We start from the raw sequence: 26,640 nt of genomic DNA, 5'->3' as shown, positions 1-26,640 counted from the left end.
TATATATACATATATATATATATATATATATATATATATCACTACATCTTAGGGCCTCCCTCCTCTTGGAATCTCATTTCCTTCAAAACTCAGTTTGGTCCCCTCCTTCTTCATAAAGCCTTTCCTAGTCCCCAGAGCTGCTGGGGTATCCCCTTCCGAAACTACCTTTTATTAATTTTGCATATATGCTGCATATGCTTGTATTTGACTACAAGCTCTTTGAGGACAGAGGCTCTTTTCTTTGTATCCTCAGGGATTAGTAAAGTGCGCTATTCACCAGTAAGTCCTAAATCAATGTTTCTTGATTGGCTGATAAGAGATGTGGAAGCTGAGGCCCCTAAGATTCAGTGACTCATCTAAGGTAAGTAGCAAAGTAGTAAGTTGCAAAGCTGAGTTTTAAAGCTAGGTCCTCTGCTCTGAAACCAGTTGTTTTTTTCATGAGGCTTTCTCTGATCCTGTCCATCCCAACCCCAGTCAGAAAATAAGTATTCTCTTACATACTTATCACACTGTTTCATAGAAGTATGCTTAGTTCACATAAACCTTCCCTCCAGACAGTAAACTCCTTAAGGGAAAGGACATCTCCCTCAGCATCAAGCCTTTGGCTCACCCTGCTATCGCAGCAAGCACTTCATGTCAGCTGCATTCAACTGAGCCTGAAAAGTAAAATGACCAATTCAGGAAGCAACCTCCTAGATCAAAGGGCAGGTTAGCCTGACTCCTTCGCATCACTGCTTTTGATAGAGATGCCAGCACTAACCCCACCAGTTGAACCCTCCACTAGACACAATGCTAACACTATTCAGGAAGCAGAGCCAATTCTTGAGATTTATCTTAGACCAGGATGGAAGATGGTAGATTTATCACTGACATGCAGCTTAAACATGTCTTTGCAGGCTTTCCTGCTTAATGTACCCCCTTCCTCTTTTTTTCTAATTCTTTCCAGTATCCAAAATTTCTTGATTACTTCTATCAAATACAAAAGGGTATGAGAGTCAGAGAAAGAAAGTAGGAGTGCCAAAACATGGAAAAGATAACTATATCAGATGAGCAATCATTAAGGATTTTTTTAAACCCTGAGGACAAAAAGTTACCCACTAGCCTTCCTTTTGGAGAAGCCAAAGATCATACAGTCTTCCTGTACAGGTCAAAAGAAAGAAATCATAATAAGATTATATGGACCTAACTTCCTGGATTCACAGAACCATCTGCACCCCCAAAGTGGCTTCTATTCTACTCTTCTGACTTAATAAATGGGAGGGCAAAAAAAAAGGCCTGCATAGGGTCTAGGACTCACCCCTGTCTTCTTCCTGCTGCTTTTTAACCCCCTTGGACTTGGTTCTGCTTATTTCACAAATGGAGAAATGAAGCAAAAAAGAAATTGCATCCCCATTGGCCAAGAGAAAGTATCACTTTTATTTCATCATAACCATAGAATCTCAGAACTGGAAGAGATCTGAGACCATCTGACAACTCTAACCAACAGAAGGGCAAGAAAATTTACTTCAATATTTCCAATTCCAGGCCCAGACAAACGAGGTCAGTGCTGTCATAAGGCAAAGCAAACGGATAAAATCTGTCTCTAACTTGCACTTCTACCATCTGGGCCAAGCTGATTAAGTCTATCCTTCAAATATTTGAAGACAGTGACCATGCGTCCCCATTAAGTCTTCTCTTTTCCTGGCCAACCATTCCCAAGAGTACCATTGAGCCATCCTTCACATGGCATGTTCTCCCCCTTCCTCTAAAACATGTCAAAATTGGTCACAGGATGCTGCCCTTGACCAACCAAAAGATGTGTCTAATAAAACACCATTTATTTCCTCTCCGACATCAACACCTTCCTAAAACAAAATATGAAAGCCCTATCATTTAGATAAACAACCCAAGTACCATTTTGAGTCTCATGCATAAGGATGAAGATATAAAAGGATTTCACAACTGGAAAGCTTCAGAATAAAAATAAGCAGCTAGAGTATGTGATAAAGCAGCTGCAAAACATCAAATGAGAGCTACAAGCTTCTGTGTCTAATTCTCTCTCAGGGTGATGGGCCAGCTGACTCACAATTAAATTTTGGCCCTTCTCCCTAGATACAATGGGACTCATCAGTTGGTAACATACATTCCTGACATGCCAACTAGTCAATGTCTGAAAGAACACCAAGTCTTTCCTCCACTTATAAACTACACTTAGAAGTAATTCTCCCAGAACAGAAGTTAGCTGTCAGAGTGAAAATGATATCTGGACCCAAAATATTCTCCTACACAAACTCTCACAAGTCAAGAATGTATTCAGAACAGGCCGTTCATTTGAGTGACTAATGTTGTCACAGACCTCACACACAATTTTTCCTACTTTAGTGAATTCTGTAACACTTTGTTTTGAACCACTGTGGTTACTGGCAATCGGTGATCACAAATCCTCAGAAGATCCAATGTAGCTAACCTGGATAATAGACTAATTTTAACCAAATAACCAGAGACTTAGATCACTCAAGTAAATTGCATAATCCAATTGGCCCCTTAATTTTTATTAAAGTCAGCTCCGTCACTGGAAAAACAACAGCAAATACTGGCAAACTTTAGCCCTGGCGATGCCAACTACAGACCATGAAAGCTGTGTGATTCTATTTTGGCTAAATAAGGCTCTCTACTAATATAAGAAGTCTGCCAAACATACAAGGGACAATCATAGTGCTAAGATGCTATAAAGGCCAATCTCCTACATCAGCATTTCCCAAACTGTAGTCTAAAGAACTCTTGGTGCTCTGTGGGTACATTCTGGTGATAGTGATATTTTTCTCCTATAAAATTATGTATCAAAAATGTTTATTACATATGACAATTTTTCAGCATGAAAATAATTATAAGATGATAGATTTAGAGATGGAAGAGATTTTACAGGCTACTGAGTTCAACCCTTTCATTTCCTTTTTAAACTGTACATTCTTAGTTACAACTCTAAAAGAGGGGCAAGGGCTAGGCAAACAGAGTTAAATGACTTGCCCAGCTAGGAAGTGTCTGAGGCCAGATTTTAAGCCAGGTCCTGCAGACTCCCTTGTGCTCTATCCACTGTGACATCTATCTGCACTGCCCTACCACTCACCGGTTCCATTTTATAAAAGAGAAAACTGAGGCTGGGAGAAATGATTTGCCTCAGTCATACATGACTGAGATAGGATTTGAATTCGCAATTCGATGATTGCATCCACTATGCCTCCTAGCTGATTTAATTTCCTCCAAATTGATTCATGTGCCAGAAATTCCCTAAACTCCTCCCCACCATCCTGGTCTTGAGAGTCATTATAAACACAAAAAAATGCTGTACTGGGAGGAGACAGTTCTCTCTCTCTATCCATATCATAATTCCTCTCTCTCCACATAACAATTCCTCCTCATCCATAACAATCCTTCTCAAAGCAGCTACCCAAACAATGAGTCATAGCTGACTATTTCAGGAACCCCTCTAGGGAATGAAAAACTTTTAACTGCTGCCAGCAATAAATACCAATACCAAGCCTATTCAAAACTAGCTCAAAGTGCCATGACCAATCTTAGTAGCAATCTTTTTTCTTTTCTTTTTTTTTAAAGAACAAGAAGTAGTTGTGGTTTTGAGGGGGTAGAGGAAAAAAGAAAAAAGTCATTTGCAATACTGAGCTGACTTCTTCATCTTTAGAAGTGGCAAAGGCCAGAGCCTCAGAGCCCAGGAATTGGAGAGAGAAGCTGTTCTTCCCTTTAGAGTTCATATGCTCTAGCCTTCCTTGTACAATTTGGGCTTACAGTTATTCAGATGAGCCACAGTACACTGCATGAAATATGTCAAACCAAACTCAACCATGGCCTTGGGAAAAAAAACAACAGATAGTTTCCAATACATCCCCAATGCTTCTCATTTGGGTTACATAAAAGCAGAACAGTATCAAGGAAAAAGATACTAGAGTTGAAGTCCAATGTGGATCCCACACTTACCAGTGTTACGTGACCTTGGGCAAGCTACATTTTCATTATACTTCATTTTTCTCCTTCTTCATATCTCTGTGAAGAAGGCAACCTGAAAACCTGCCAGAGCCCCAGCCCCTACAGGTAGCCCTTCTACTTCTCCAGTGATGGCAGTAAAAGAGGCAAAGTGCTAAAAATTGCGGTGTTTAAGCCATTTCTAATTATTAAGATAAGGGGTCCACAAAGATCATTCACTGCTCTGGAGCCAAAAGATCTTCATTCAGATCCTACCTCTAAAACAAAGTTCCCTGGGGGAACTTCAGTGAAGTCACTAAGGCCCCTGTTCTTCATTCCATCATCAATAGCAACAAAAAAGGGTGGCCCTTAGTCTTTGCCCCTTCTACTTTTGCAATGATAGAGGCAAAGTAAATAGAGAAATGGTAAGAATCATACTTTTTCAACTTTCTATAAATTTTAATTTGGCTGTTGGTAGTCTAAATGAAAGGTACTTGATTCACATGCCTAGAAGAGAAAGATGGTGCCCAAAGAAAAACCAACTTACAATGTAAAGTTATCAGTAAAATTTTACAAAGAAGGCTGATAAATGAGTAGACAGTATTATCTCATAAAGAATTGAGTTAACAGTGGAGAGTAAGGGATAAGGGTCTATACCTGCAATTTCAATTATGTCAAATTCAAATAGAAACAAATCCCTGCCCCATACTGTCTTAAAAACTCCAAATTAGCAATATCTATGGTTTATTGTATTTTTATTTATTTGGTTAAACATTGCCCAATTACCTTATAATCTAGTACCACAACTGTTTTCAGGTGGTGAGTTTGACACTTCTGATAAAGAACACTAGGTGAGTCAATCTCCTCTACCAATACAGATCATTCCTTTCCTACAAGTGTCAAAGAGGTAACTGATCCCAGTGGAATTGCTCATTGGCTACAGGATTGTTGGGGGGGGGGGTGAGGGGGAGGGAAAGAACAAGAATCATGTAACCATGGGAAAATATTCTAAAAAATAAAAAATAGAAATTAAAAAAAAAAAAAAAGAGGTAGTTGATCCTAGAGTTCCTGGTTTGGAGGTTGACTCTCTAACACACACTGTGACAGAGAAAGCAAGGGAGAGGTTGGACTGAATTGAAAGTGAAATTTAATAGGAGTAAATATGATATTTCATAAGTACAAAATGAGGTTAGGCAGTGATTTGCCTATGAAGATATAGGAAAGGGATACAGAAGGCAGGGTTTAGCAAACTGCAATGAAGTACTAAAACAGCCAGAAAAAGAATGCAATCTTCAGTTTCATTAAGAGAACAGTTTCCAGGAATCGGTCATGGTCCCCACCAAATTCTGCCATTATCAGACCAAATCTGAAATAGCATGTTGAATTCTCAGGAACATGGTTTAGGAAGTTTATAAATAAAACAGAACTTTCCGGAGGGCAATGAGGATAGTGATGGGTTTATACAGCATTTGAAGGCACTGTGGATGATGCTCATCCTGAAGAACAAATCCTCAGAGAAGATGAATCAATCAACCATCATTTCATGTAGGCACTTTCACCAGGTGCTGTGGTAAGCCCTGGAGATGTCAGTAGAGAGAATATAACTCTCTACTAGCAATAAGCTTCCATTTTCATAGGGAAATATAACAAGGACATATAAAAATAGAGAGCATAAATATAAAGTTTCTAAATAAATACACAGAGAAAGTAGTTAAATAGAAGCTAATCTGGGAGGGATAGCACTCTCATTTGAGGGATTAGAAAAGGCTTCACTCTGAAGGGAATGTCTGAGCTACTCCTTTGTCCAATGCAGAAGCACTGAGAGAGGAAGCAGAGTTTCAGGAGTGAGAAACACACAGAAGGTCAGTTTGAGAGACAATTTGGCTAGGTCATAGAACATGAATAATGTCCTAGGAGACTGTAAAGAAAAGTTGGTACCAGGTTGCACAGAGCTTTAGGAGTTAAAAAGAGGAGTTCAATGGCCCAAAAGAAAATTACTCTGGTAGCTGCATGTAGGATGGGCAAGAGACTTGAGAGAGGAGATTACTTAGGAAACTGTTATAATTATCTAGGCAAGAAGAGGAGGCAACTGTGAGAGTAGAAAGAAAGGGCCAATTGTAGATGCTGTGAAGGTAGAAACAGTAAGATTTAGCAATTGACAGGATATACAGGATGAGAGTAAGGAATCCAGGATCATCCTAAGACCGTGAACCTGAAATATTAAGTGGATACTGGTAACTTTGATAGAAATAGGGAAATTGGAAGACAGGAGAGTTTAGAGGGAAAAATAATTAAATTTAGTTTTAGATTTGTTGACTTTTATACAGTAATAATAATAGCTAACATCTATATACTACTTAAAGGTTTGCAAAGTGCTTTACATTATTACCTCATTTTATCCTCCCAACCCTGGAAGGCAAGTATTATTATCCTCAGTTTACATTTACAGATGAGAAGACTGAGGCAAATAGAAGTTAAGTGACTTGCCCAAAGTCACACAGTAAATGTCTGAGGTCAAATTTAAACTCTGGTCTTCCTGGCTCCATATTCAGCACTCTGTGCTTTATGCCACCTACCTGCATCTGAGACATCAAGTTCAAAATGTCCAATAGGCAACTAGTGATGCAGGGCTAAAGCTCAGAAAAGAGACCGAGGATGGATATAAAGACCTGGAGAATCATCTGAATAGAGATTATGGTTCAAACCATGGGAGCTGATGGGGTTACCAACACAGAAACTGTAGAGGGAGAAGAGAAGGTGGTCCAGGACACTCTTGGGGAACATTCACAGTTAGGAGTTAGGATGTGGATAAGGAGTCAGCAAAGCAAACTAAAAGCAGTCATTCAGGAGATGAACCAAAAGAAGATAGTTACAAAAACCCAAAGAGGAGAAAGATGTATTCAGGAGGAGAGAGAAGATGGTTAACAGAGCCAAAAGCAGCAGAAGTCAAGGAAGACAAGAACTAAAGAAAGACTATCAGATGTGTCGATGGAGAAATCACTGGTAAATTTGGAGACAACATGAGATAAAAAGCCAAGAACTAGAATACAAAGAGCCAAAGAGGGAATGCAAAATGAAGCAAACCCATGTAAACTTTTCCAAGGTATTTGACTGAAAAAGGAACAGAAAGAAAACAACAACCTGAGGAGATATTAGGATCTAGTGAAGGTTTTAAAGAGAAGAGACTTTAGCACTTTGAAGACAATAGAGGAGTTCAAATGTACGGGGCCTCTGAGCACTACATTCAAATATTTTATGTAGCGGAGGAATTAAACTTACTTAGCATGGATTGAGGGGGGAAACACTGAACCACTGCATGTAATTGGAAATGTTTGTAACTGAAGTATCTGTAACTGTAATATGTGACTTGCATTTTGCAAGATGTTTTCTTGCTTTCTTTCTTTAACTCTCCCTGTTTCCAGTATAGAATTACAGAATAAGTTTAGTTAGGTAAATTGATTCATTGGAGAAGAATATTATTCTCAAAAAATCATAGGGGAATGACCATTACAGGAAATGGTAGCCCCCTCCAAGGAGGACTTCAAGCAAGAGCTTCCTGACATTTACTGGTTGTGTGGAAGAACTTAGCCTAGATGGCTACAGAAGTCCCTTCCAACTTCAAGTTCTGTGCTATAAGCTGGTTATCACATAAGGAAAAATGATACAAAGCTCTCCTCTCACTCAGGGGGCAACTATGTGGCTTGGTGGATAAAGAGTCAGTCCTGGAGATGGGAGGTCCTGGGTTCAAAACTGGCCTCAGACACTTCCTAGCTAAGTGACTCTGGGTAAGTCACTTAATCTCCACTGTCTAGTCCTTACCATTCTTCTGCCTTAGAACAGATACTTAGTATCAATTCTAAGACAAAAGGCAAGATTTTTTAAAAAAATTTATTAAGTAGACTGTATTCTCTGTCCTGAGGACTTATACCCTAAGAAAGTCCATAATAATATATGAGCACAGATAAGATCAACAATATCAATAAAACACACCCTAAAACAGAAAAGAGCAGCCAGCAGAGTAACAGTGAAGCAGCATCACAGATGCAAGAAATAACCACTGCTCTGCCACTGTTGTGGCTCCCTGGAGGTGGTGACATTTCAGGGGCTGTTTCTTATTTTGTTTAGTAGTATCCAACTCTTTGTGATTCTATTTGGGGTTTTTTTGGCAGATACTGGAGGAGTTTGGCATTTCCTTCTCCAGCTCATTTTACAGATGAGGAACCTAAGGCAAAAAGGGTTAAGTGACTTGCCCAGGGTCATACAACTACATGTCAGAAGTTGGGAATTTAAGGAACGTCCACAAGCATTCATTAAAGTGCCAAAAGCATGGAGGAATCAAAGGAAGGAAAAAAAGCACTCTTGGTTCTCAAGGAGTCACAGTCTTATGGGGGAGATAAGCTGCAAACAACTTGGGACAAACAAGATATATACAGGGTAAAAGGAAAATACTTTACAGATAAGGCACCAGGATTAAGGGTAATGGGGAAAGGCTTCTCAGAAGAGGTGAGATTTTAGTTGGAACTCAAGAGAAGTCAGGAGGTGGAGATAAGGAGGAAGAACATTCCAGGCATGGGAATGGACAGAGAAAAAGCCAGGAGCGGGAACAAAGGTGTCTAGAGGGGCAACTAGGTGGTTCAGTTGACAAGAGGGCTAGGCCTGGAGATGAGATATCCTGGGTTCAAATATTATCTCAGAAACTTCCTAGCTGTGTGACCCTAGACAAGTCACTTACCTCCCATTGCCCCCTTATTGCTCTTCTGTCTTAAAATAAGAACACAATATTGATTCTAAGATGAAAAGTAAGGGTTAAAAAAAATTTTCCCCCACTTATTTGAAAGGGGCACTTTCCAGTGTTTGCCAACCTCTTGCAATAGATCTGGTTCTATATTTCTCTTCCGCTTTTCAAAGAAAGGCCCCTTGTATCTCAAATTTATATAATCCAGGTGTTTATAAAGAGCAGGGGGCCGAGGAGAATTGAGAAATTCTAAAAGCATTATGGCAGTATTCTATTTAAAGGAAAGCTATAAGGGGTAGGAAACCTTTTGTGATTCAAATAATTGCAACCTAATTGATCTGGTTTATAAGAAGTTTGGGCTTTTTTTCCCTCAATTGGAATAGGGCCATGCCTTTTCCCTAGTTCACATGTTGGTATGCCACATTATTTTTAGCACAATTGGCTTCCAAAGCAAAGGTATGATCATAATAATAGCTCACCTTTATATGGAATCACAGATTTAGAGCTGCAAGGGATCACTGAGGTCATCTAGTCCCTTTATTTCAAAGAGGCAGCCAGGTGGTGCAGTGGATAGAGCATCAGGTCTGGAGTCACAAAGACCCAAGGTCAAATGTGGCCTCACACATTTACTAACTGTGTGACCCTGGGCAAGTCACTTAACCCTGTTTGATTCAGTTTCCTCAACTATAAAATGAAAATAATAACAACATCTACCTCCCCAGATTGTTGTGAGGACTAAACGCACGAAAGTGCTTCCCTGGCACACAGTAGGTGCTCTATAAATGTTTGTTTCTTTTCCCTTCCCTTCCTTTCCCTTCCGAGATGAGGAAGTCAATGCCCAGAGAGATTAAGTGACTTGGCCACACAGCTGTAAAAGAGGAGAACAAAGACTTTAACCCAGGTCCTCTATCTTCAAATCCAAGTAATTCTAGGGTTTCATGACCCTCCTTCCTACCTGTCTGACTGCTCCTTCTCAGTCTCCTTTGCTGGCTCTACATCCAGCTCACTCCCACTAGCAGTGGGGATCTCCCAGGCTCTGTCCAGGCCCTCTGTTATTCTCCCAGCTCTCAACTATGTTACTTGGTCAACTCATCAATTCCCATAGACTCGAACAATTATCTCTGTGCAGAGGCTTCTCAGATCTGCTCATCAGCCCTAACCTTTCTCCTGGTCTACAGTCGCACACTGTCAGCCGCCTACTGGAAAACTCAAACTGGGTGATCCTCAGGCACTATAAATTCAGCATGTTCAAAATTGAACTCACAAGGCCTCCCCCTTCTGAATGTCCCCATTACTGTCATGGGCATCACAATCTTCCCAGTCCCCCAAACTCAACACAAGGTATCTTCATCACCTCCTCACTCATCCCTCCCCATAGCTAACCTTCAAAACATCTCTGCCCTTCTCTTCTGACACTGGCACCTCCTTGATCCAGATTTTCATCTTCTAACACCTAATCTGGCAATAGAGTGTTGGTTGGTCTTTCCCGGACTCAGCTGTCAGCCTGACTTTCCTTTCGGAGCACAGATGTGACAATGTCACCCCACCCCACCCCATTCAATAAACTCCAGTGACTCCATTGCACCTGCAGAATCAAACATAGAGCTCTTCAAACCTGACCTCTTCCTACCTTTCCAGGATTCTTACATCTTACTTCTCTCTGGGACAGAGCAACAGCATCCTCCTTGTTGTTCCGTTCACAAACCACTCCATCTCCAGAATCTGAGCATTGGCTCTTGCTAGCTGTCCCCCAGGCCTGAAATGCTCTCCCTCCTCATCTTTGCCCTCCAACTTCCTTCAAGTCCCAACTAAAATCCTGCCTTCTCCAAGAAGCCTTTCCTGGTCCCCCCTTAATGCCTGTATCTTCTCTGTTCATTCATCTTCAATTTACTCTGTAAAAAAAACTTATTTGTACACAGTTATTTGCATGTTGTCTCCCCCATTAGACTGTGGGCTCCTTGAGAGCTCAGTTTTGCTTTTGTCTTTTTATATCCCCAATGTTTAGCACAGTATCTGGCACAAGGCAAATGCTTAATAAAGGTTTGTAGACTGACTTTCTATCATTCCAGTTAACAAAGCACCCTATGAAACTAGCAGTACAAGTCTGATGCCAAGCTAGATGTCTTATCTAAAGTCACATAGCCAGTGTGGAGAAGAGCTGGGATTGGTGCAGTACTCTTTCCACTATTCCATACTGGCACAATCCACAGGCCTCAAATCTGTTAGTGAGTTAGGAGGATGTCTACCCCAAGCATAAAGGCAGATGAGAACAATTTGTTCCAATGGTCATGAAGGCACCACTGAATTTCAAGCCATCGCCAGTCTTGCTGACTTTTGTCTTGCCACTGGAGTTTGATGACTCTGGGAGAGTGAGGCTGATGACTTTGTATAAGTCTGCCTCACTTAGATCCAATTCACAAGCAAATTAAGACATCAATCCATAATGTCAATGGTCCTCTTTGAAAAGGAAGGTTGACCAATAAATTGCCGCAAATAAGAGGAAATGCTTGAAAGAAATAACTATCCCTCAGTAAAGGCCAAAGCTGCCATAAGTTACATAGATAGCCTTACAGAGGAAAATAAAAAATGTGGATTCCAAGACCCTTTTTCATGTATACATACACATAAGTGAATGGCCATCAAAGATCACAGGAGGCTGTCCTACTATCTTCAAGGGTCAGTGGAAAATAGCCTAGCCACAGAAAGAGAAAATTCAGCAGATGATATGTATGAGACAGGCTCTAGCCTTCAGAAGATCCCAGCACATTTAACAGAAGTAGCAAGAAGCTGCCTGCTGCTATCGTGGCCAGAGAGGAGGGAGCTGGAGTAGCTCTATGTAAGATCCAGGCATGGAAAGCCTCAGCTGCCTTCCAGTCTACTGCTCAGTTCTAGGTTCCCTTTCACTGGTAGAAAGAGTAATGCAATGCTCAAACTTAGAACCAACAGTCAATTGGCTATGATCCAAAGTCAGGGGAAGAGGAAGAGATCCTCAGGGAGAGCTTGGTTAAGGGAGTCATTCTAAACTATGATGCCATTTTATCTGGATAATCAATAGGACCTGGGTTCAAATCAGGCCTTAGACATATTTGAGCTGTGTGACCCTGGGCAAGTAAGACACTTAACCCCAACTGCCTAATCCTTGTTGTTGTTCTGTCTGATACTAAAACAGAAGGTAAGAGTTAAAAAAATAAAAATAAAAACAGTATGCCCTAGTCATCTTGGCTCCTCTGGAAAGTTCCTAGTCAGAAGGTGCTTTGGATAAATAGCATGGAAGCCCTCAAAGAGCAGGAAGTAATAGATAATTTGGCAAAGAGCAAAAAAAAAAAAAGGAAGTTGGAAAAAAGACTTCTGAATGATTTGCCACACAAGGCCCAAAGTGGCATGTTCTGTTACCACTTCCAAAAAGCATGGATTGCTATTCTCCCAGAATATGGAAACAGAAAAGACAGAATATTACGGATTATAGCTGGTTAGGGCAAGATATCAATAAAGCTTGGAGACAATAGCAAAGACATAGAATTGAATCTGTTGAATATTCTTCAAGGATATTCAAAGAGGAATATCACTCCCCACAAACTACTTGTCCCCCATCCCCACCCTATCACCACACAGCCTTTCAAGATTGCCAAGCACTTCACATGGCTTCCTTCATGTTAGCTACCCTACAATCATGTGAAACAAGGTCTACAAGGATTATCCCCATTTTACAGATAAAGACTGATAACCGTGATCATCTCACCAGACCAGTCTTTCTGCCTTCACTATCAGTGCTTCAACCACTAGGCTACATGACTTTCCAACCTAAGGTTTCTTACAAAGACAAAGCGGAAACCTCTGGGCTGTTTCTGTGTAAAGTCAGCAAAAAGCTATTTACCTTATCATTTCCTAGACAGCTTCCCCAGCAGATCTTCCTGCCCCAACAGCTGACCCAAGTCTCTCTTGGAGCCTCCAGCCCACATCCTCAAGGATCCTCTAGTCCTTTCCTCTCTAAGCTGCCACTCCAAGCCATTCAACAGAAGGACCAAGAACATGGTCAGAGAAAATATTTTTTCCATGTTGTGTCCTGCTGCTTGAGATTATTTTAGGTCTAGATTCATTTCTTTAAGGCCCTGGATCTACAAAGACATTGAACTGTTTCTTTATGGAACTCACCAGATGGCCATGAAGAGTATATAGCAGCCTGCCTTCCATCAAGTCTAGAATCTTCAGTGTTGAATCATTGGAAGCTGTGATCAGGTAGTTTCCAGATGGGTGAAAGGAAAGGGCATTTACCACAGCACTGTGCACTAGGAAGAAGAAAATCCAAGTCAGAAAGCTGGCCCTGTGGATCAGAGACCTATGTAGACACAAAGGAGCAGGCCATAAACCTGAAAAGACCAGCTCAGGGCAGACTGAGGAAGGCCTTGAATGCCAAACTGAAGAAGTCAGTCTGGATCCTAAAGACAGTGATTAGTCACTGAAGCAGAGACATGAGAATATATGGTGTGGGAGAAGGGTTGGATAGATCAGAGAGAAAGAGTGTGAATGTAGGGGAAATGGCAATCACAAATATTCAGGTTATGAGGATCCAAACTAAGTGGAAAAGGAAAAGAAAGAACAGATATAAAAGAATTCAAAAGAAGACTCAATAGGTCTTGGCAGGTGGTTGAATAAGAAAGGAAGAAAAATGTGAGAATCCAAAGATAACTCCTTTAACTATCCTCCTATTAGGATCTTATGCTCCTATCATAGCAAGTGTGAGCTGGACAAAATACTCAGCGTTCTGCATAGTCAATAGATGCACTTTGTTTTATATGCTAACTTCAGAGAAAAACAAAAGCAAAATAGGGAAACCTTTATGTATAAACATGGTACCCCTACCCATCAGAAAAGAACTGAATTTTAAGTTGCATGCTTAGAATCAAGGATAAGGTGTGTTGAAATATCATCAGCCTTGGTCCCTGTCTCCTATGTGATCAAGAATATGGATGACTGTTGGTCATGGCTAGAATTGTATTTAGGACAGGACAAAAAAGGACTGAAAATATAGTCTAACACAATCTCATTGGTACTTGGCTTTAGTCAACTTGAAAAAAGCAAAATTAAAAGTACTTAAAGAGACTTTTGCTATCATCTAAAAATGTGAAGAGTAGGATATGATGGAAAAACAACTAAACAAAAAAATTATAACTATTTGGACAACTGTGAAAATGAGCATATATATGACCAAAAGGAAATCAATCCAGTCACAAAATATAGGCAAGATTCAATTTCCATTAAAATGTCAACTAGAAACCAAAACACTATAACACTCTCTTGCATCTAATGAGGCTCAAAGCCATTATTGTGATGCGAGAAATCAAGGGACAAACTTGGAAGGAAACTCTGGTGGCATCCAAGGGACTTTTTGAGACCAGTTCCAAGACCATGCTAGTCTACCCCACTACAAACCAATATAACCAAAACCCCACAGGAAGACCTTTCTCTGTATTCATTAAATACATGCAGATATGAAACTATCCTTTCTAAAACCAATATACTAAAAACAGCTACTTGAACACTATCTAAGCCAATTTGCTGGAGTTTAAGTGTTTAGGGAATGTAAAAACATGTAACTGAGCATGCTCAATGGTGAGAACATTTAGTACTTTACATAATGAGTTATTTATATCTTTAAAATCCACACCAAGCACTATGAACACTAGGAATCGTGCCTGGAGGTAAGCCGAGCATTTGCAACAGCCTGCTCCAGAAGTAATACAAGTCACTGGTAACAAGGTGATGAGCCTCCAAAGTTGGACTGATCTCCAAAGCATTGAAAGTTAAATGACAGTGGCGTCTAGCTACTTCTTAAAAGAATCTTTTTCAAAATAAGGTAAAAGAAGATGAGAAAGAAGTAAAGGAAAACTAGAACTAGTAAATGGAATTCAGCAAGATACAATGAAAGTAGCCAGAATGCTAGAGCTAGGATCCAGAAAACCTGGTTTCTAGTCCTGGCTCTACAGGGACTCACCACATCAAAGGAAGTCACTTCCCTTCCCAATTTCCCAATTTTCCAATCTGCACCATGAGGAGGCAGCTCTAGATCCCTTTCCCAAACTAATTTGACCATGCTTTAGAACATATCAAATCTATAAATTCTCATCTGGAAAGTTGATAATGCACCCAAAATAAAGGAAGGCTCAGAAAATTGTGGAGCAAGTTAAGGTGATGGTGGGGCACACACAATGTGAAGGGAGATTGATATATATCTGTCCTAAAACTGGTCATGAGGGGGACTGCACTATCAGATGTAAGGTAGGAAATTAAAACGACACTGGGCTGTGAGGCGAATGCATATTATTTCATTCACACAATAGAAAAGAGTCTATGACACAAACACAGGAAAAGAGTTTGGTATGGGATGGTATAGGGCAGCGATGGCAAACCTTTTAGAGACGAAGTGACCAAACTGCACCCTCATACCACATGTGAGCTGCCCCCTTGCCCCAGACAGGTGAGGAATGAGCACTCCCATTGGTCTGCTGGGCAGAGGGATAGGTAATATGAGAAATGTCCTTGGACACAGTGGAGGGGGGCAGCCCCCTCTAGCACATGTGCCATAAGGTTCACCAACAGAGGTAAAGGGAATGTTTCAAACACTGGATAATGTTAGAGAATACCTAACACAATATAGAGGAAGAAGAGGGCAAAGAATCTGTAAGTGGCCCACAGCAGTATGAAGAGAATCCATGTTCCATGTAAGACACAAAATTTGTATTGCAGAAGGGGAGGACAAAGATAGAACATAATAGGATGGATTAGGCCTGAATCACACAAATGGTATGAGAAATGATAGCAGAAGTAAGGGATAGAGCCTGAAGGAAAACAATGGTTTGTGTAAAATGAGGAAACAGGAAGGGCAGAGTAGACTCAGTGAAGTAGTGGTATGAGATGGCTGGGGGGGGGGGGGGGGGGACCTGAACTACACCTTTTTCACACTCAGGGCTGAATGAGTGGGTCCTAACTTCACAGATTCCTCTACACAAATCCAGCACTTGCTCAGGGGTCAGCAACGTATGGCTCTTTCTGCAGGAGCCATGAAGTCAATTTTTTTAGGCACTGTTACAGGAGCGTGCACTATGAGCAATGTACAGCTCTCACGAAATTACATTTTAAAAAATGTGGTGTTTATGGCTCTCATGGCCAAAAAGGTTGTCAACCCCTACTCTAGATAAAGGTGGGTTTTATTTGGTTAGTGGTCCATACTCCTGACCCTGCCAGCATTTCCTAGCACCCAAATTCCCTCAGAGTTCCTTTTTATTCACATGTGGCAGAAGAGCAGGGTTCTGAGCCCAGTTTAGGAAATACTTCTCTAAAGAAAAATGTCACAGCATGTGGTATGTACAAATTCAGTGACCCTTTCCCTGATCAAGAACTCAGAAATTCCTTTATCTAAGTATGACCTCCTATCATTTGATCTTTCCCTAGACCACACTTTTCTTAACCCTCTTCTTCATCCTCAACTGACCTTCTAGTTCATCCACCTTGTAGTACTTTTCCCAGGCCATTATCCCAATCCAGAAACTTTAGTGAATTCATCATCATCTTATTCTCTACTCTTAAATTCCCTTGATCTCACTACTCACATCCTGCCAAACTCCAACCCTGAATTATTTCTACCATCTGCTTCAGAAGAGGAGAAATATGTCAACTAATCTCATCAGGACCTGAGCTCAATGCAGCAAGAGTCTTTTTATTCATCCCGAAATTGAGTCTCCACCCCACTAACCAAAGAGGCTGCTCTAAACCTTCCTTTCTATCCCAAGCTTCCCACAACAGCCCAGCAAACCAACCTCTTAAGGAGGAGCACTTCTCACCCTTTACTGAAGAAAGGAAGGCTATTTATTCACTACACTCTTCTCTGACATATTCCCCAGTTGTTTGACATCTTTACTCTAAATTCTTTTTTTTTTGAACCCTTAACTTCTGCGTACTGGCTCCTAGGTGGAAGAGTGGTAAGGGTGGGCAATGGGGGTCAAGTGACTTGCCCAGGGTCACATAGCTGGGAAGTGTCTGAGGCCAGATCTGAACCTAGGACCTCCTGTCTCTAGGCCTGACTCTCAATCCACTGAGCTACCCAGCTGCCCTACTCTAAATTCTTAAGAAGTGACCATTCCTGTCAGTCAGTCAGTATTAAGCACCTACAGTGTGCCAGGAACTGTGCTAAGCACTGAGGACATGAGAGGCAAAAACAAACAGCCTCTGCTCTCAAGGAGCTCCCAAGCTAACAGGGAGATGACATATGAACAACTGAGTAAGAACAAGTTCTGTTCAGAGTGAACTGGAGACAGATCAGCAGAAGATAGAAATTAGCATTAAGGCAGGATCAGGAAAGGCTTCTTGCAAAAGGTGGGGTTTTAGCTGGGACTTGAAGGAAGCCAGGAAGCCCAGAGGTGCAGACAAGGAGGAAGGACATTCCAGGTGTAGTCAGTGAAAATGCCTGGGGAGTTTGGAGATGGAATGGCATGTGAGATAAAACATGAGGAGGAGGATGCCTCTGGACTGAGGAGTACATGTGAGTAAGATACAAGACTAGAAAGCTAGAAGAAGATGAGAATATAAGAACTCAGGCCAAGGGGTGGCAGTGTCAGGAGAGGTGTCTGAAGGCATGATCCACAGAACCCTCCCTCCCCGCACACATCAGCTGCCAAATCTTGACCAATCTAGCCCACAATCTCTCCCACATCTGATTCTGCTTCTACTCACATAGGCACCTTTCTTGTTCAGGCCACCTTCACTACCTCTCACCTGGACTACTTCAAGACCCTCAGAATTGGTTCCTCTGCCTCAAATTGTTCCTCACTCCAATCCATCTTTCATGCAGCTGACAAAATGACCAAAATCAAACTCTGATGGCTCCCTATTATTACGTGAGGATCAAATATGTGTTGCATGCGGTGGGTTGTTATTCAGTCATGTCCAACTCTCCATGACCCTCTTTAGAATTTTCTTGGCAAAGATGCTGGAGTAGTTAGCCATTTCCTTCTCCAGCTCATTTTGTTGATGAAGAAATGAGGTAAACAGGGTGGAACTGTTATGGGGGTAAGGGGGACCTCGACACCCCAGAAAGTATCCCAGGTCAAAGAGTACCTAAAACCCCAGAAAGTATCTCAGGTCAAAGAGTACCTAAAGAATTCATTTTCTTTGCATTCCTGCAGTGCTGAGGGAAGGTAACTTGGAGCTGGTCTCTTCCCTCATTCTTGATGAGCACAGTTAGGCACTTCCCACTTTGCTACTTCTGATAAGCACCTGTTTTATATTCCAGATATCTGATTATCCCCTAAACTGAATGGTTCACCCCTTTTGATTTTGAGGCATAGGACATAACCACATGACCCATCTTGGGTTCTAGAGATCCAGTAGCATGCCATCATCATCCCATCTCTAGTCACATAGGCCCTGTTGTCAGGGGAGTATAAATAGTCCAAACTCCATCTCCTCTGGAAGGCAGTGTTCCACCTGCACACACTGTCTCCCTCAGCCATCCCATTTGACTTACATCTCTTTTATTGTTAAGCTAACTTTTAGAGTCTGTCATTCTTGACAAGGGCACCTGTCCAAATCCAGGGTTTTACTTCAGAGCTCTCTCACATCAAAATGACTTGTCTGAGGATAGATCTGAGCTCATGAAGATGAGTCTTCCTGATTCTAAATGTTCTATCCATTGCAACAGCTAGCTGCCCAGAACCAAATACAGTGTTCCAAAATATTAGTACACTTTTAAAGCTTTTTAAAGCTTAAGACCACACTACAGTTTTTGGAATACCCTCTATAAAGTCTTCTGTTTGCCATTTAAAGTTCTTCACAACCTGGTCCCTTCCTACATTTTCCTATTATACACACCTCCTATAGTAGAGCTATCAGCCCAGTCATATCAGTCTAATTACCATTTCTCACACATGATGATCTATCTCCATGCTTTTGCTTTAACTGTTCTCTATGCCTAGATTGTGCTGAATCTTTGTCTGTGCCTCTTGAAATTATAAGTTTTCTTCACACTCCTTTCTTTTAAACCCTTACCTTTTGTCTTAGAATCAATCCTGGGTATTGGTTCGAAGGCAGAAGAGCGTTAAGGACTAGGCAATGAAGGTTAAGTGTGACCCTTGCCCAAGGTCACACAGCTAGGAAGTATTCTTCAAATTCTTTTCAAACATCACCTTCTACAGGAAGCATTTCTGATCCCCCTAATGCTCTCCTAAACTACCTCATATTGTGTGTTTGTATTCTATATGTACTGATATATGTGCATATTATCTCCCTTATTAGAATATAATCTCCACAAGGACAGGAACTATTCCATCTTTTGTCTTTTTATATCTAGTACTGTGCTCGCATATGTCCAACACAATGGGCACTTAATACTCAGTGAATGATGAGATAAAAACCTGAAGGTAAGAAGATAATATCTCTCTCCACTTGGCATCAACAACTTACTTTCTTCAAAAAAGCCATTTATAAAAGTCACTTTATTCTAACCAGTGGAACAAGAAGATACATTTATTGTCTACATTTTAAATAGCATTTGGTATGTCCCACCACCATAGCATACAACAGGAGTGCCCAGGGCCCAGTAGAAATGGGGTCTGAATGAATGGAGCTCCTTTAACATAAGGTTCTGTCTGGGATAAGACATAAAGGGCCAGCCAACAGACAGTTCTTGGGGGAATACGCAGCTTTACTGACAGCCTAGCAAAAAGCCCTAGGGATAACCACTATTGATGAATCCAAAGTAGCCTATAAAAGAAGACAAAAAACCAGATCCATTGAATAGGAAGTAGGCCTCACTAAATGGAGAGAATGGGAATTGCCCTGGGAGCTCAGTTCAGCCACAGTAGAGGTAAATGACCATTTGGACAACAAAGGCAAGGAGAAGACTGGAATTTCAACCTTCAGAGGCAAAGCAGGCTGCCACAAACAAGCTCCTTTGATCTCATCCTGAGGAGCAATAACCAGGCTTGACCCTATAAAGGAATTCAAACTAATTTCAAAGCCACCGGCCTTCTTAGAGGTACCTGATACTCTTGCTGAACAACTATTCAAAACCTGTGACTGATATTATAGTAAATTGCAAGAGTGTGTATACTCTAAGTCATAGGTCAAATGTGTATCTGAATACAATCAATTTTACTTCTGAATGATTAAAAAACAGTGCCTTCTCTCAGGGTAGCTCATGGTTGGTCTATGACAGCAGAAAGAACACTAGACTTGAAGTACAGAAAGATAAAAGTTTGAATATTGCCTGACACATACTACTTGGGAGTCTCTGGCTGTGCTGAGGTACTGACACACTGCAGCTATGTGTCCATGCCTCATCCCAAAGCCTATATAGAATGGGTGTGCTTTTAATGTTTCCTATCAGCCAATCAGCCTAAGAGACTCACTACTTGCCCCATGTTCTCTCAGCTCAGTGTTTTGTTTTCATGAGGGACACTTGACATGTGTTGCTGAGAGAAGAGACAGAGTTATGGATGGTGGCAATGGGGGCAGCCTGGGGAGATGCCCGCCTGGCTAATGCAGATTTTGTGGGCAGAATAGAATCTCCGTGGGCTGAGTGATTTGGGAAAACAATCTGCAAGGCTGCCGTAGGTGTTGGAGAAATGTTCTCAGAGCACCACCACCATGGTAATAATTAGCTCTGCCCTGCCAGAAAAGAAAGCAGAGGCAACAAAGTACCTTATGGCACCAGCTTACTCAGGCATCACAGGTACTTTTCTGGCTGGCCAACCTCCTTGTGACATTTGACTGAAGTCAGTAAAAACTGACTTGGCATTTACATGGGGCTTTTGATTCATAAAACTAAGGTACTTCAGTTCCAAGGGTGAAGGCTGGCTTGAGGAACTCCTCTCTTCAAACAGCACATAAACACCCTCTTTAAGAAAGGAAAAAATAGATGTGTGAGTAGGCTCAGGCAGAATTGTCTTCTGGGAACTGGACTTCTAGCTTCAAAATTAACTCTTTCTCACTCAGAGCTGGGCTATAAAAAGACCAAGTAAAAGGGCACAAACTTGCCCTGTGACTTTTTGTCATCATGGGAAGGAAATCTGAAAACAGGAATGTGAGTCTTATCTGAGGAAGTGGTAAGCCTCAGAGAATAAACAGGAAACTCAGGAGCTTCCAGTTCTAATTCCAGGGCTAGGGGACCCTTGGCAAATCATTTATCTTAGCTGTGTATTCATGATTTAATCCAGAAAACAGCAATACCAAGATTGCCTGCTTTTTGGTCTTAGGATACATGACAACAAATTAAATAATAAATACCCTTAGAGACTTGTAAACCTGTAAAGCATGCCAGAGATCTTAGAGATCATCTGTTCACTTTATATAAGGGGAAAATGAGTCAGCCCAAAAAGACAACTGATTTGCCCAAGATATCATAGCTAGTTTTGAATTACTAAAGAAATTCCGAAATAAGAATCTTAGTGTGACTTGAAGCCCTTAGAATAATGCAGTCTTTGGGTTTTTATTTAGTATCCACTGAAGTTCAATAGCTATCAACCAAAATGAAGTGATGGCCCCCATTTGCGCCACAGACTCTGCCTAATGTTCCTCCTATTCCTGGAAAGGCATTATTAGGGTTGTTTTAGAAATGAACAAGAACACCAAGAGGTTCAGGTTCCTCTCGTTGAACACTAAAGATTTTATGTCAGAATAAAATTCCAAGGGGAAAAATCACCTTTTTAAACCTAGGCCTAAAAGAAGAGACACGTTACTTAATTTTTCAGTTCCAGTGCCTCTTCCCATCTTCAAAATGGGCACTTGGATATCTGTGTACCTACCTCACAGAGTACTTCGCAAATAACATGTTGATTATTTTTACTCAGAGGGGGCAAGCACCATTTTCATGGATATGTTAATTCTTCTACTGCCTTACTAAATACAAAGATATGTTAACCCAGAATCTCCAGATAGTGCCATAAATTGGCATTCCTGGCCTCAAGCAGAAATTTCAGCAAGAAACCTCTGGGACTTTGCTCATGACTTTGCTCTTAGAGCCCTAAGAAGTTAAGAATTCTCAGAGCAGCTGTGTCTCCTTAAGGCTATTGAGTCTGATTCTAAAAATGATGTTGTCTTGCTTTCCAAGTGGCAACATGCTGCCCCCTCATGGAAACATTTTCGTGCATGAAAAACAGGTTAGTTCTCCTAGAACAGAGGTCCTTCACCACTTCACACCAATGGGTGGGTAGTACCCCAGTTATATTTTCAATTACCTCAAAGATGTCATAAAATTCACAAAACACAATTATAGTCATTGAACTTTTTAAAAATGAGAAGTGGCACTTTTTTGATTCAAGACTAAAAAAATCATTCATTTCAAAAACCATGAATCTCTGATAAATACAGTGCCACATCTGCAACACAGTTAGCTTTGGCTTCTGTCCCTACTCTATTGAAACTGCTCAGAGATCTCCAAAGACCAACTTTCTAAATCTCAAATCCAAAAACTCTCTCAATCTTCACTCTGCTGTATTTCTCTGCATATCCTCCTTCTCCTCAATACTTCCTCTTCTCTGAACTCTAATAGATATCTGACCTCTATTATTGTTCCTACTGTCTCCTTTGCTGGCTTTTCCTTTTCAGGCTCTTTAAAAGTGGATGTGACTCCCGAAGACCAACTGCTGGCTCTCTCTCTTTACTCTCCTTCCCTTGACATCATTCATCCCCATGGCTTTGATTCCCAAATCTTTGTCTCCAGACCCACCCACTCCCCACCCTTAGCTTTAGTAATATTTTCCAGCCACTCTTTTTTTTTACCCTTGTACTTCGGTGTATTGTCTCATAGGTGGAAGATTGGTAAGGGTGGGCAATGGGGGTCAAGTAACTTGCCCAGGGTCACACAGCTGGGAAGTGGCTGAGGCCGGGTTTGAACCTAGGACCTCCTGTCTCTAGGCCTGGCTCTCACTCCACTGAGCTACCCAGCTGCCCTTTCCAGCCACTCTTGACGGACTTCTCCACCTAGATGTCCCTTCAACATCTTAAACTCAGAATGTCCACAACAGAAATCATCTCTCCCAAGCCCTGTCCTCACTTTTCCAATTCTGTTGATAGTTCTACTAGTCACTCAAGAGATTAAATCTCAGAATCACCTCTGAGATAGGAAGAGCTGAGTTCATATCCCACTTCTGATACTGTGGCTACAGAGAAGTCCCTTAACCTCAGTAAGCCTTAATTACCTCATCTGTAAAATAGAGATGATAGCACCTACTTCACAGGTTTGCTGTGAAGATCAACTAAAATCCTGAAAATCCTTTTATGTACTTTCAAGTACTAAAAGAACCTAGGTCATTTCTGCAACTATTCTTCTGTTGTCAAATACAAAAGACAATCATTTGCTAAAGCCTGTTGATTCTAACTCAAATAATTGACAAGCATTTATTAAGCAACTATTGTATTAAGGATCTAGGTAGCACAGTGAATAGAGTGCTGGGCCTAGAGTCAGGAAAACCTAAGTTCAAATTTGGCCCCAGATCATTACTAGCTGTGTGACCATGGACAAAGTGTTTGAGTTTCCTCATCTATAAAATGAGCTGGAAAAGAGAATGGCAAGCTCTCTAGCCAAATCTGACCACCTTTTTTCCTGAGCTTTCTTTCTTTGATGACTCCCAGACTATACACCAACTTACCCTTTCAGCTTTATTTGACAACTCTCTTGTGAATTTATCAAACTATATTATTTATCAGTCCTCTGCTGGTCTTCTACCTGACCATCCCAGACTATAAACTTCATGAGGAAGAACTGTGCCATTTTTCATCTTCATATAACTAGAATCCAGAATAGTATTCTGATTCTATTAACGTATTAATGCAAATTAAGCATTTAATTTACATTCAATGACTCTTCCCCATCTAATAACCACATGGAAACCTCTAAACTGTATTTTCAGCTTTAGAAAAAAAAAAATACAGTGGTACCTTGATACATAAGCACCTTAAATGTCACGAGCAATTTGAGACACCAGCAGTTGTGATCAGGATTTTTTGCTTTAAGTCATAAGTGAATATCTGAATCACGAGCTTTTGCCACCCTTCACCTAGTTTAGTTCAGTGTTTAGCCATGTGAGCATCAGTATTGAATTGCTTTTGCTTCCTTCTTTATTTTTGTCTTTATTATCAGTTTTTTGGGCAAATTTCTTATCTTTTAACCATGGATCCCGTTATAGGGAAAAGTAAGTTTTAAAGGAGCAAAAAGCAGCAGCCAGTGCTGACAGACAAGGCCTGAGAATTCCAATCATGTAATATTGATCAGAGGGACTTTTCTCAGTGACTCTGTTGGTAATGGCAGTTGGGTTGGTTGGCTTAGTTCAGTGATTCCTAAAGTGGGCGCCACCGCCCCCTGGTGGGTGCTACAGCGATCCAGGGAGGCGGTGATGGCCACAGGTGCATTTATCTTTCCTATTAATTGCTATTAAAATTTTTTAAAATTAATTTCCTGGGGCGCTAAGTAATTTTTTTCTGGAAAGGGGGCAGTGGGCCAAAAAAGTTTGGGAACAACTAGCTTAGCTTTTTAAGTGAAGCGCCTAAGAAAAGTGGACTGTCTCCAACAAGAAAACATCTGTCCAGTGAAGGAAGCTCAGGTTGAGCATAGAATTGAGTTCTGCATGGTGAACATGCAGACAAATTCATCTCCCTGACTTCATTTGCCCTGTGGATTAATTGCTGTGATACCTGTATTCCAGGGGAAGCTAAGATCATCTGTGGAGCTGAAGTGGACACATTAATGAGAAACATTCCCTGCCCCTCCCCGCCCCAACCAGCCAGGCTTTTCCCTATAACAGTCTTAAGAAAATGAGTGCCAAGGGTAGTGCTGAGAAGAGGAGAAGGATGATGTCCACCAAATTAAAGCAAGAAATTGTTAAAAAACATGAGCAAGTTGTGCGTGTTTCCGACTTGGCAAAGGAATATGATCACATAGTACATAGACGATATGTACAATTTTGAAGCAGGAGTCATTAAAGGTTATATCTTCCAGGCGTGGACCCCAAATAAGGCCATCCAGAATGCCATGGGTTCCCTGGCCTCACAGGCTGCTAATGATGGCAAAAAGGAGAAGGAAGAGGAAGACAAGAAGTGAGGCCAGCATGGAGAGAGTGCTCAGTCTCCTCTAAGGGGTCTGAAAAGGTGGGGAGAGAGGGGAGGAGAGAGAAAGCTGTCACACAGTGGCTGAGGTGATGGGCTTGTGTAAAAATTACAACCCAAATAAAGTTTGGCAATTAAAAAAAAAACACACCCAGAAAAAGTTGCAACAGGATCATGCCTTGGAGCTATGTAAAGACACTTGTTTCACATATTATTGAAATGTTCTGAAAGGGAGGAAGAAACAAATTTCCATGGAAAGGTTTTTGTTGAAACAGCTTCTAAGTGAAATTGAGGAAAAGTGTGACAAAACAGCCAAAATTCAATGAAGAAAATGATGATAATTAAGTAAAGTAAAAAAATAGGCATTAAGTTTAGCAATAAGATTACATATCATAAGTAATGTATAACGTTGATTTTGCATTTAAATGTAGTGTTACATGTATAGAGAGTAAAATTATGTTAAGCAATAGCGCACGAAATGAAAACCTTCTCCACCAGCATCTTTTGCCTGACCTTGAAGGTAAATAACATTTCATAAGCAAGTTTATTTCTTTACATTTGTTATCTATAAATATATTTATAAAGTACATTTTTGTATTTAAAAGCATATAAAACAAAAAATTCATGTATTTTTTGGGGGGCCAGGACAGATTAATTACATTTCTATTCATTTATATGGGGAAATTCTATTTGACACATGAGCAAATTGAGTTACAAGCTTGGCCATGGAACAAAATAAACTCATGTGTCAAAGTACCACTATGTATCCCTCTCTCCTTCCTACTATCACAGTTGGTTTCTTCTCTTTCTGAAATTTCAGTCTCCTTGTTTAGGGAGCCTCCCATCAGGGCAGAATTTTTTACTTGAACTGCAGGCAAAACTTGCAAACATATTTTTGTTAGTTTTCCTTCCCATCTCTTCCTAGCAGAGGAAAAAAGCTCAAGAAAGACCTTACTTAACAAGATAGCTATGGATCATACCCAATGAGATGTCTCAAAACCAGAGTTAAAGATTTAAAATAACTATACTGGGTAAGTGAAGTAGAGAAACTTAAGTGGGTTCTCCTTAGGCCAAATACCCACATTTCACACAGATTCCTAGGATTCTGACTAGAAGGGATCTTTGACACCATATGGACTCATTTTACAGACAACTGCATTTCATCAAACATTTCCTGAGCGACTACTATATGTAAGGCCTGATGCTGGCACTATAAAAGGTATAAAGTTAACTAAATTTCTACTTTCAAAGAGTTCATATTCTGTGACAGAGAACAAATAGAACATGGACAGAAAAAAAGGACAAGGCAGAATTCAATAAAGTACAAACAAAATGCTACGAATGTTCAAAAGACAGAATACATCACGAGGAAGGCAGGAAAGAGGGGCAAGATCACGTAATATGAGGGCACCTCTACTGAGTCTGAAGAATGGGAAGAATCTTTAAAAGCAATTCGAGAAGGGCAGGCAGGTAGCTCAGTGGATAAAGCACTAGGCCTGGATATGGGAAGACTTGGGTTCAAATGTGACCTCAGATACTTTCTAGCTGTGTGACCCTAGGCAAGTTACTTAACCCCCATTGCCCAGGCTTTACCACTCTTCTGCCTTAGAACCAATACTTAGTAACAATTCTAAGACAGAAGATAAGGGTTTAAAAAAAAATTTTAAAGCAACATGATGGATCACATGAGCAACAAGATGGCAGAACAACACAACCTCTTGCTCCTTCCCAAAAGAGAAATTATGCTTAAAAGAGAAAGTAACTTCAGCTGTTTCCAGTCTAGAACACCAAGCATTCAAAATGGGTTTAAAAAAAAAATCCAGGGGCAGCTGGGTAGCTCAGTGGATTGAGAGCCA

The 26,640-nt window shown here is 40.8% G+C and overlaps 1 protein-coding gene across 1 annotated transcript in view; it reads right to left on the bottom strand.

The window, feature by feature from the left end:
- Window positions 1-26,640, bottom strand: part of POC1A (POC1 centriolar protein A) — a 171,987-nt gene that overhangs the window by 129,692 nt on the left and 15,655 nt on the right. The window contains exon 6 of the mRNA XM_044674969.1: window positions 12,842-12,975. Coding sequence (XP_044530904.1) covers window positions 12,842-12,975 — 134 coding nt within the window. The remainder of the gene's footprint in view (window positions 1-12,841; window positions 12,976-26,640) is intronic.

This window comes from Gracilinanus agilis, chromosome 1 (genome assembly GCF_016433145.1).
Source record: "Gracilinanus agilis isolate LMUSP501 chromosome 1, AgileGrace, whole genome shotgun sequence".
Taxonomy (NCBI): domain Eukaryota; kingdom Metazoa; phylum Chordata; class Mammalia; order Didelphimorphia; family Didelphidae; genus Gracilinanus; species Gracilinanus agilis.
This window is presented reverse-complemented; position numbering and strand designations above follow the sequence as displayed.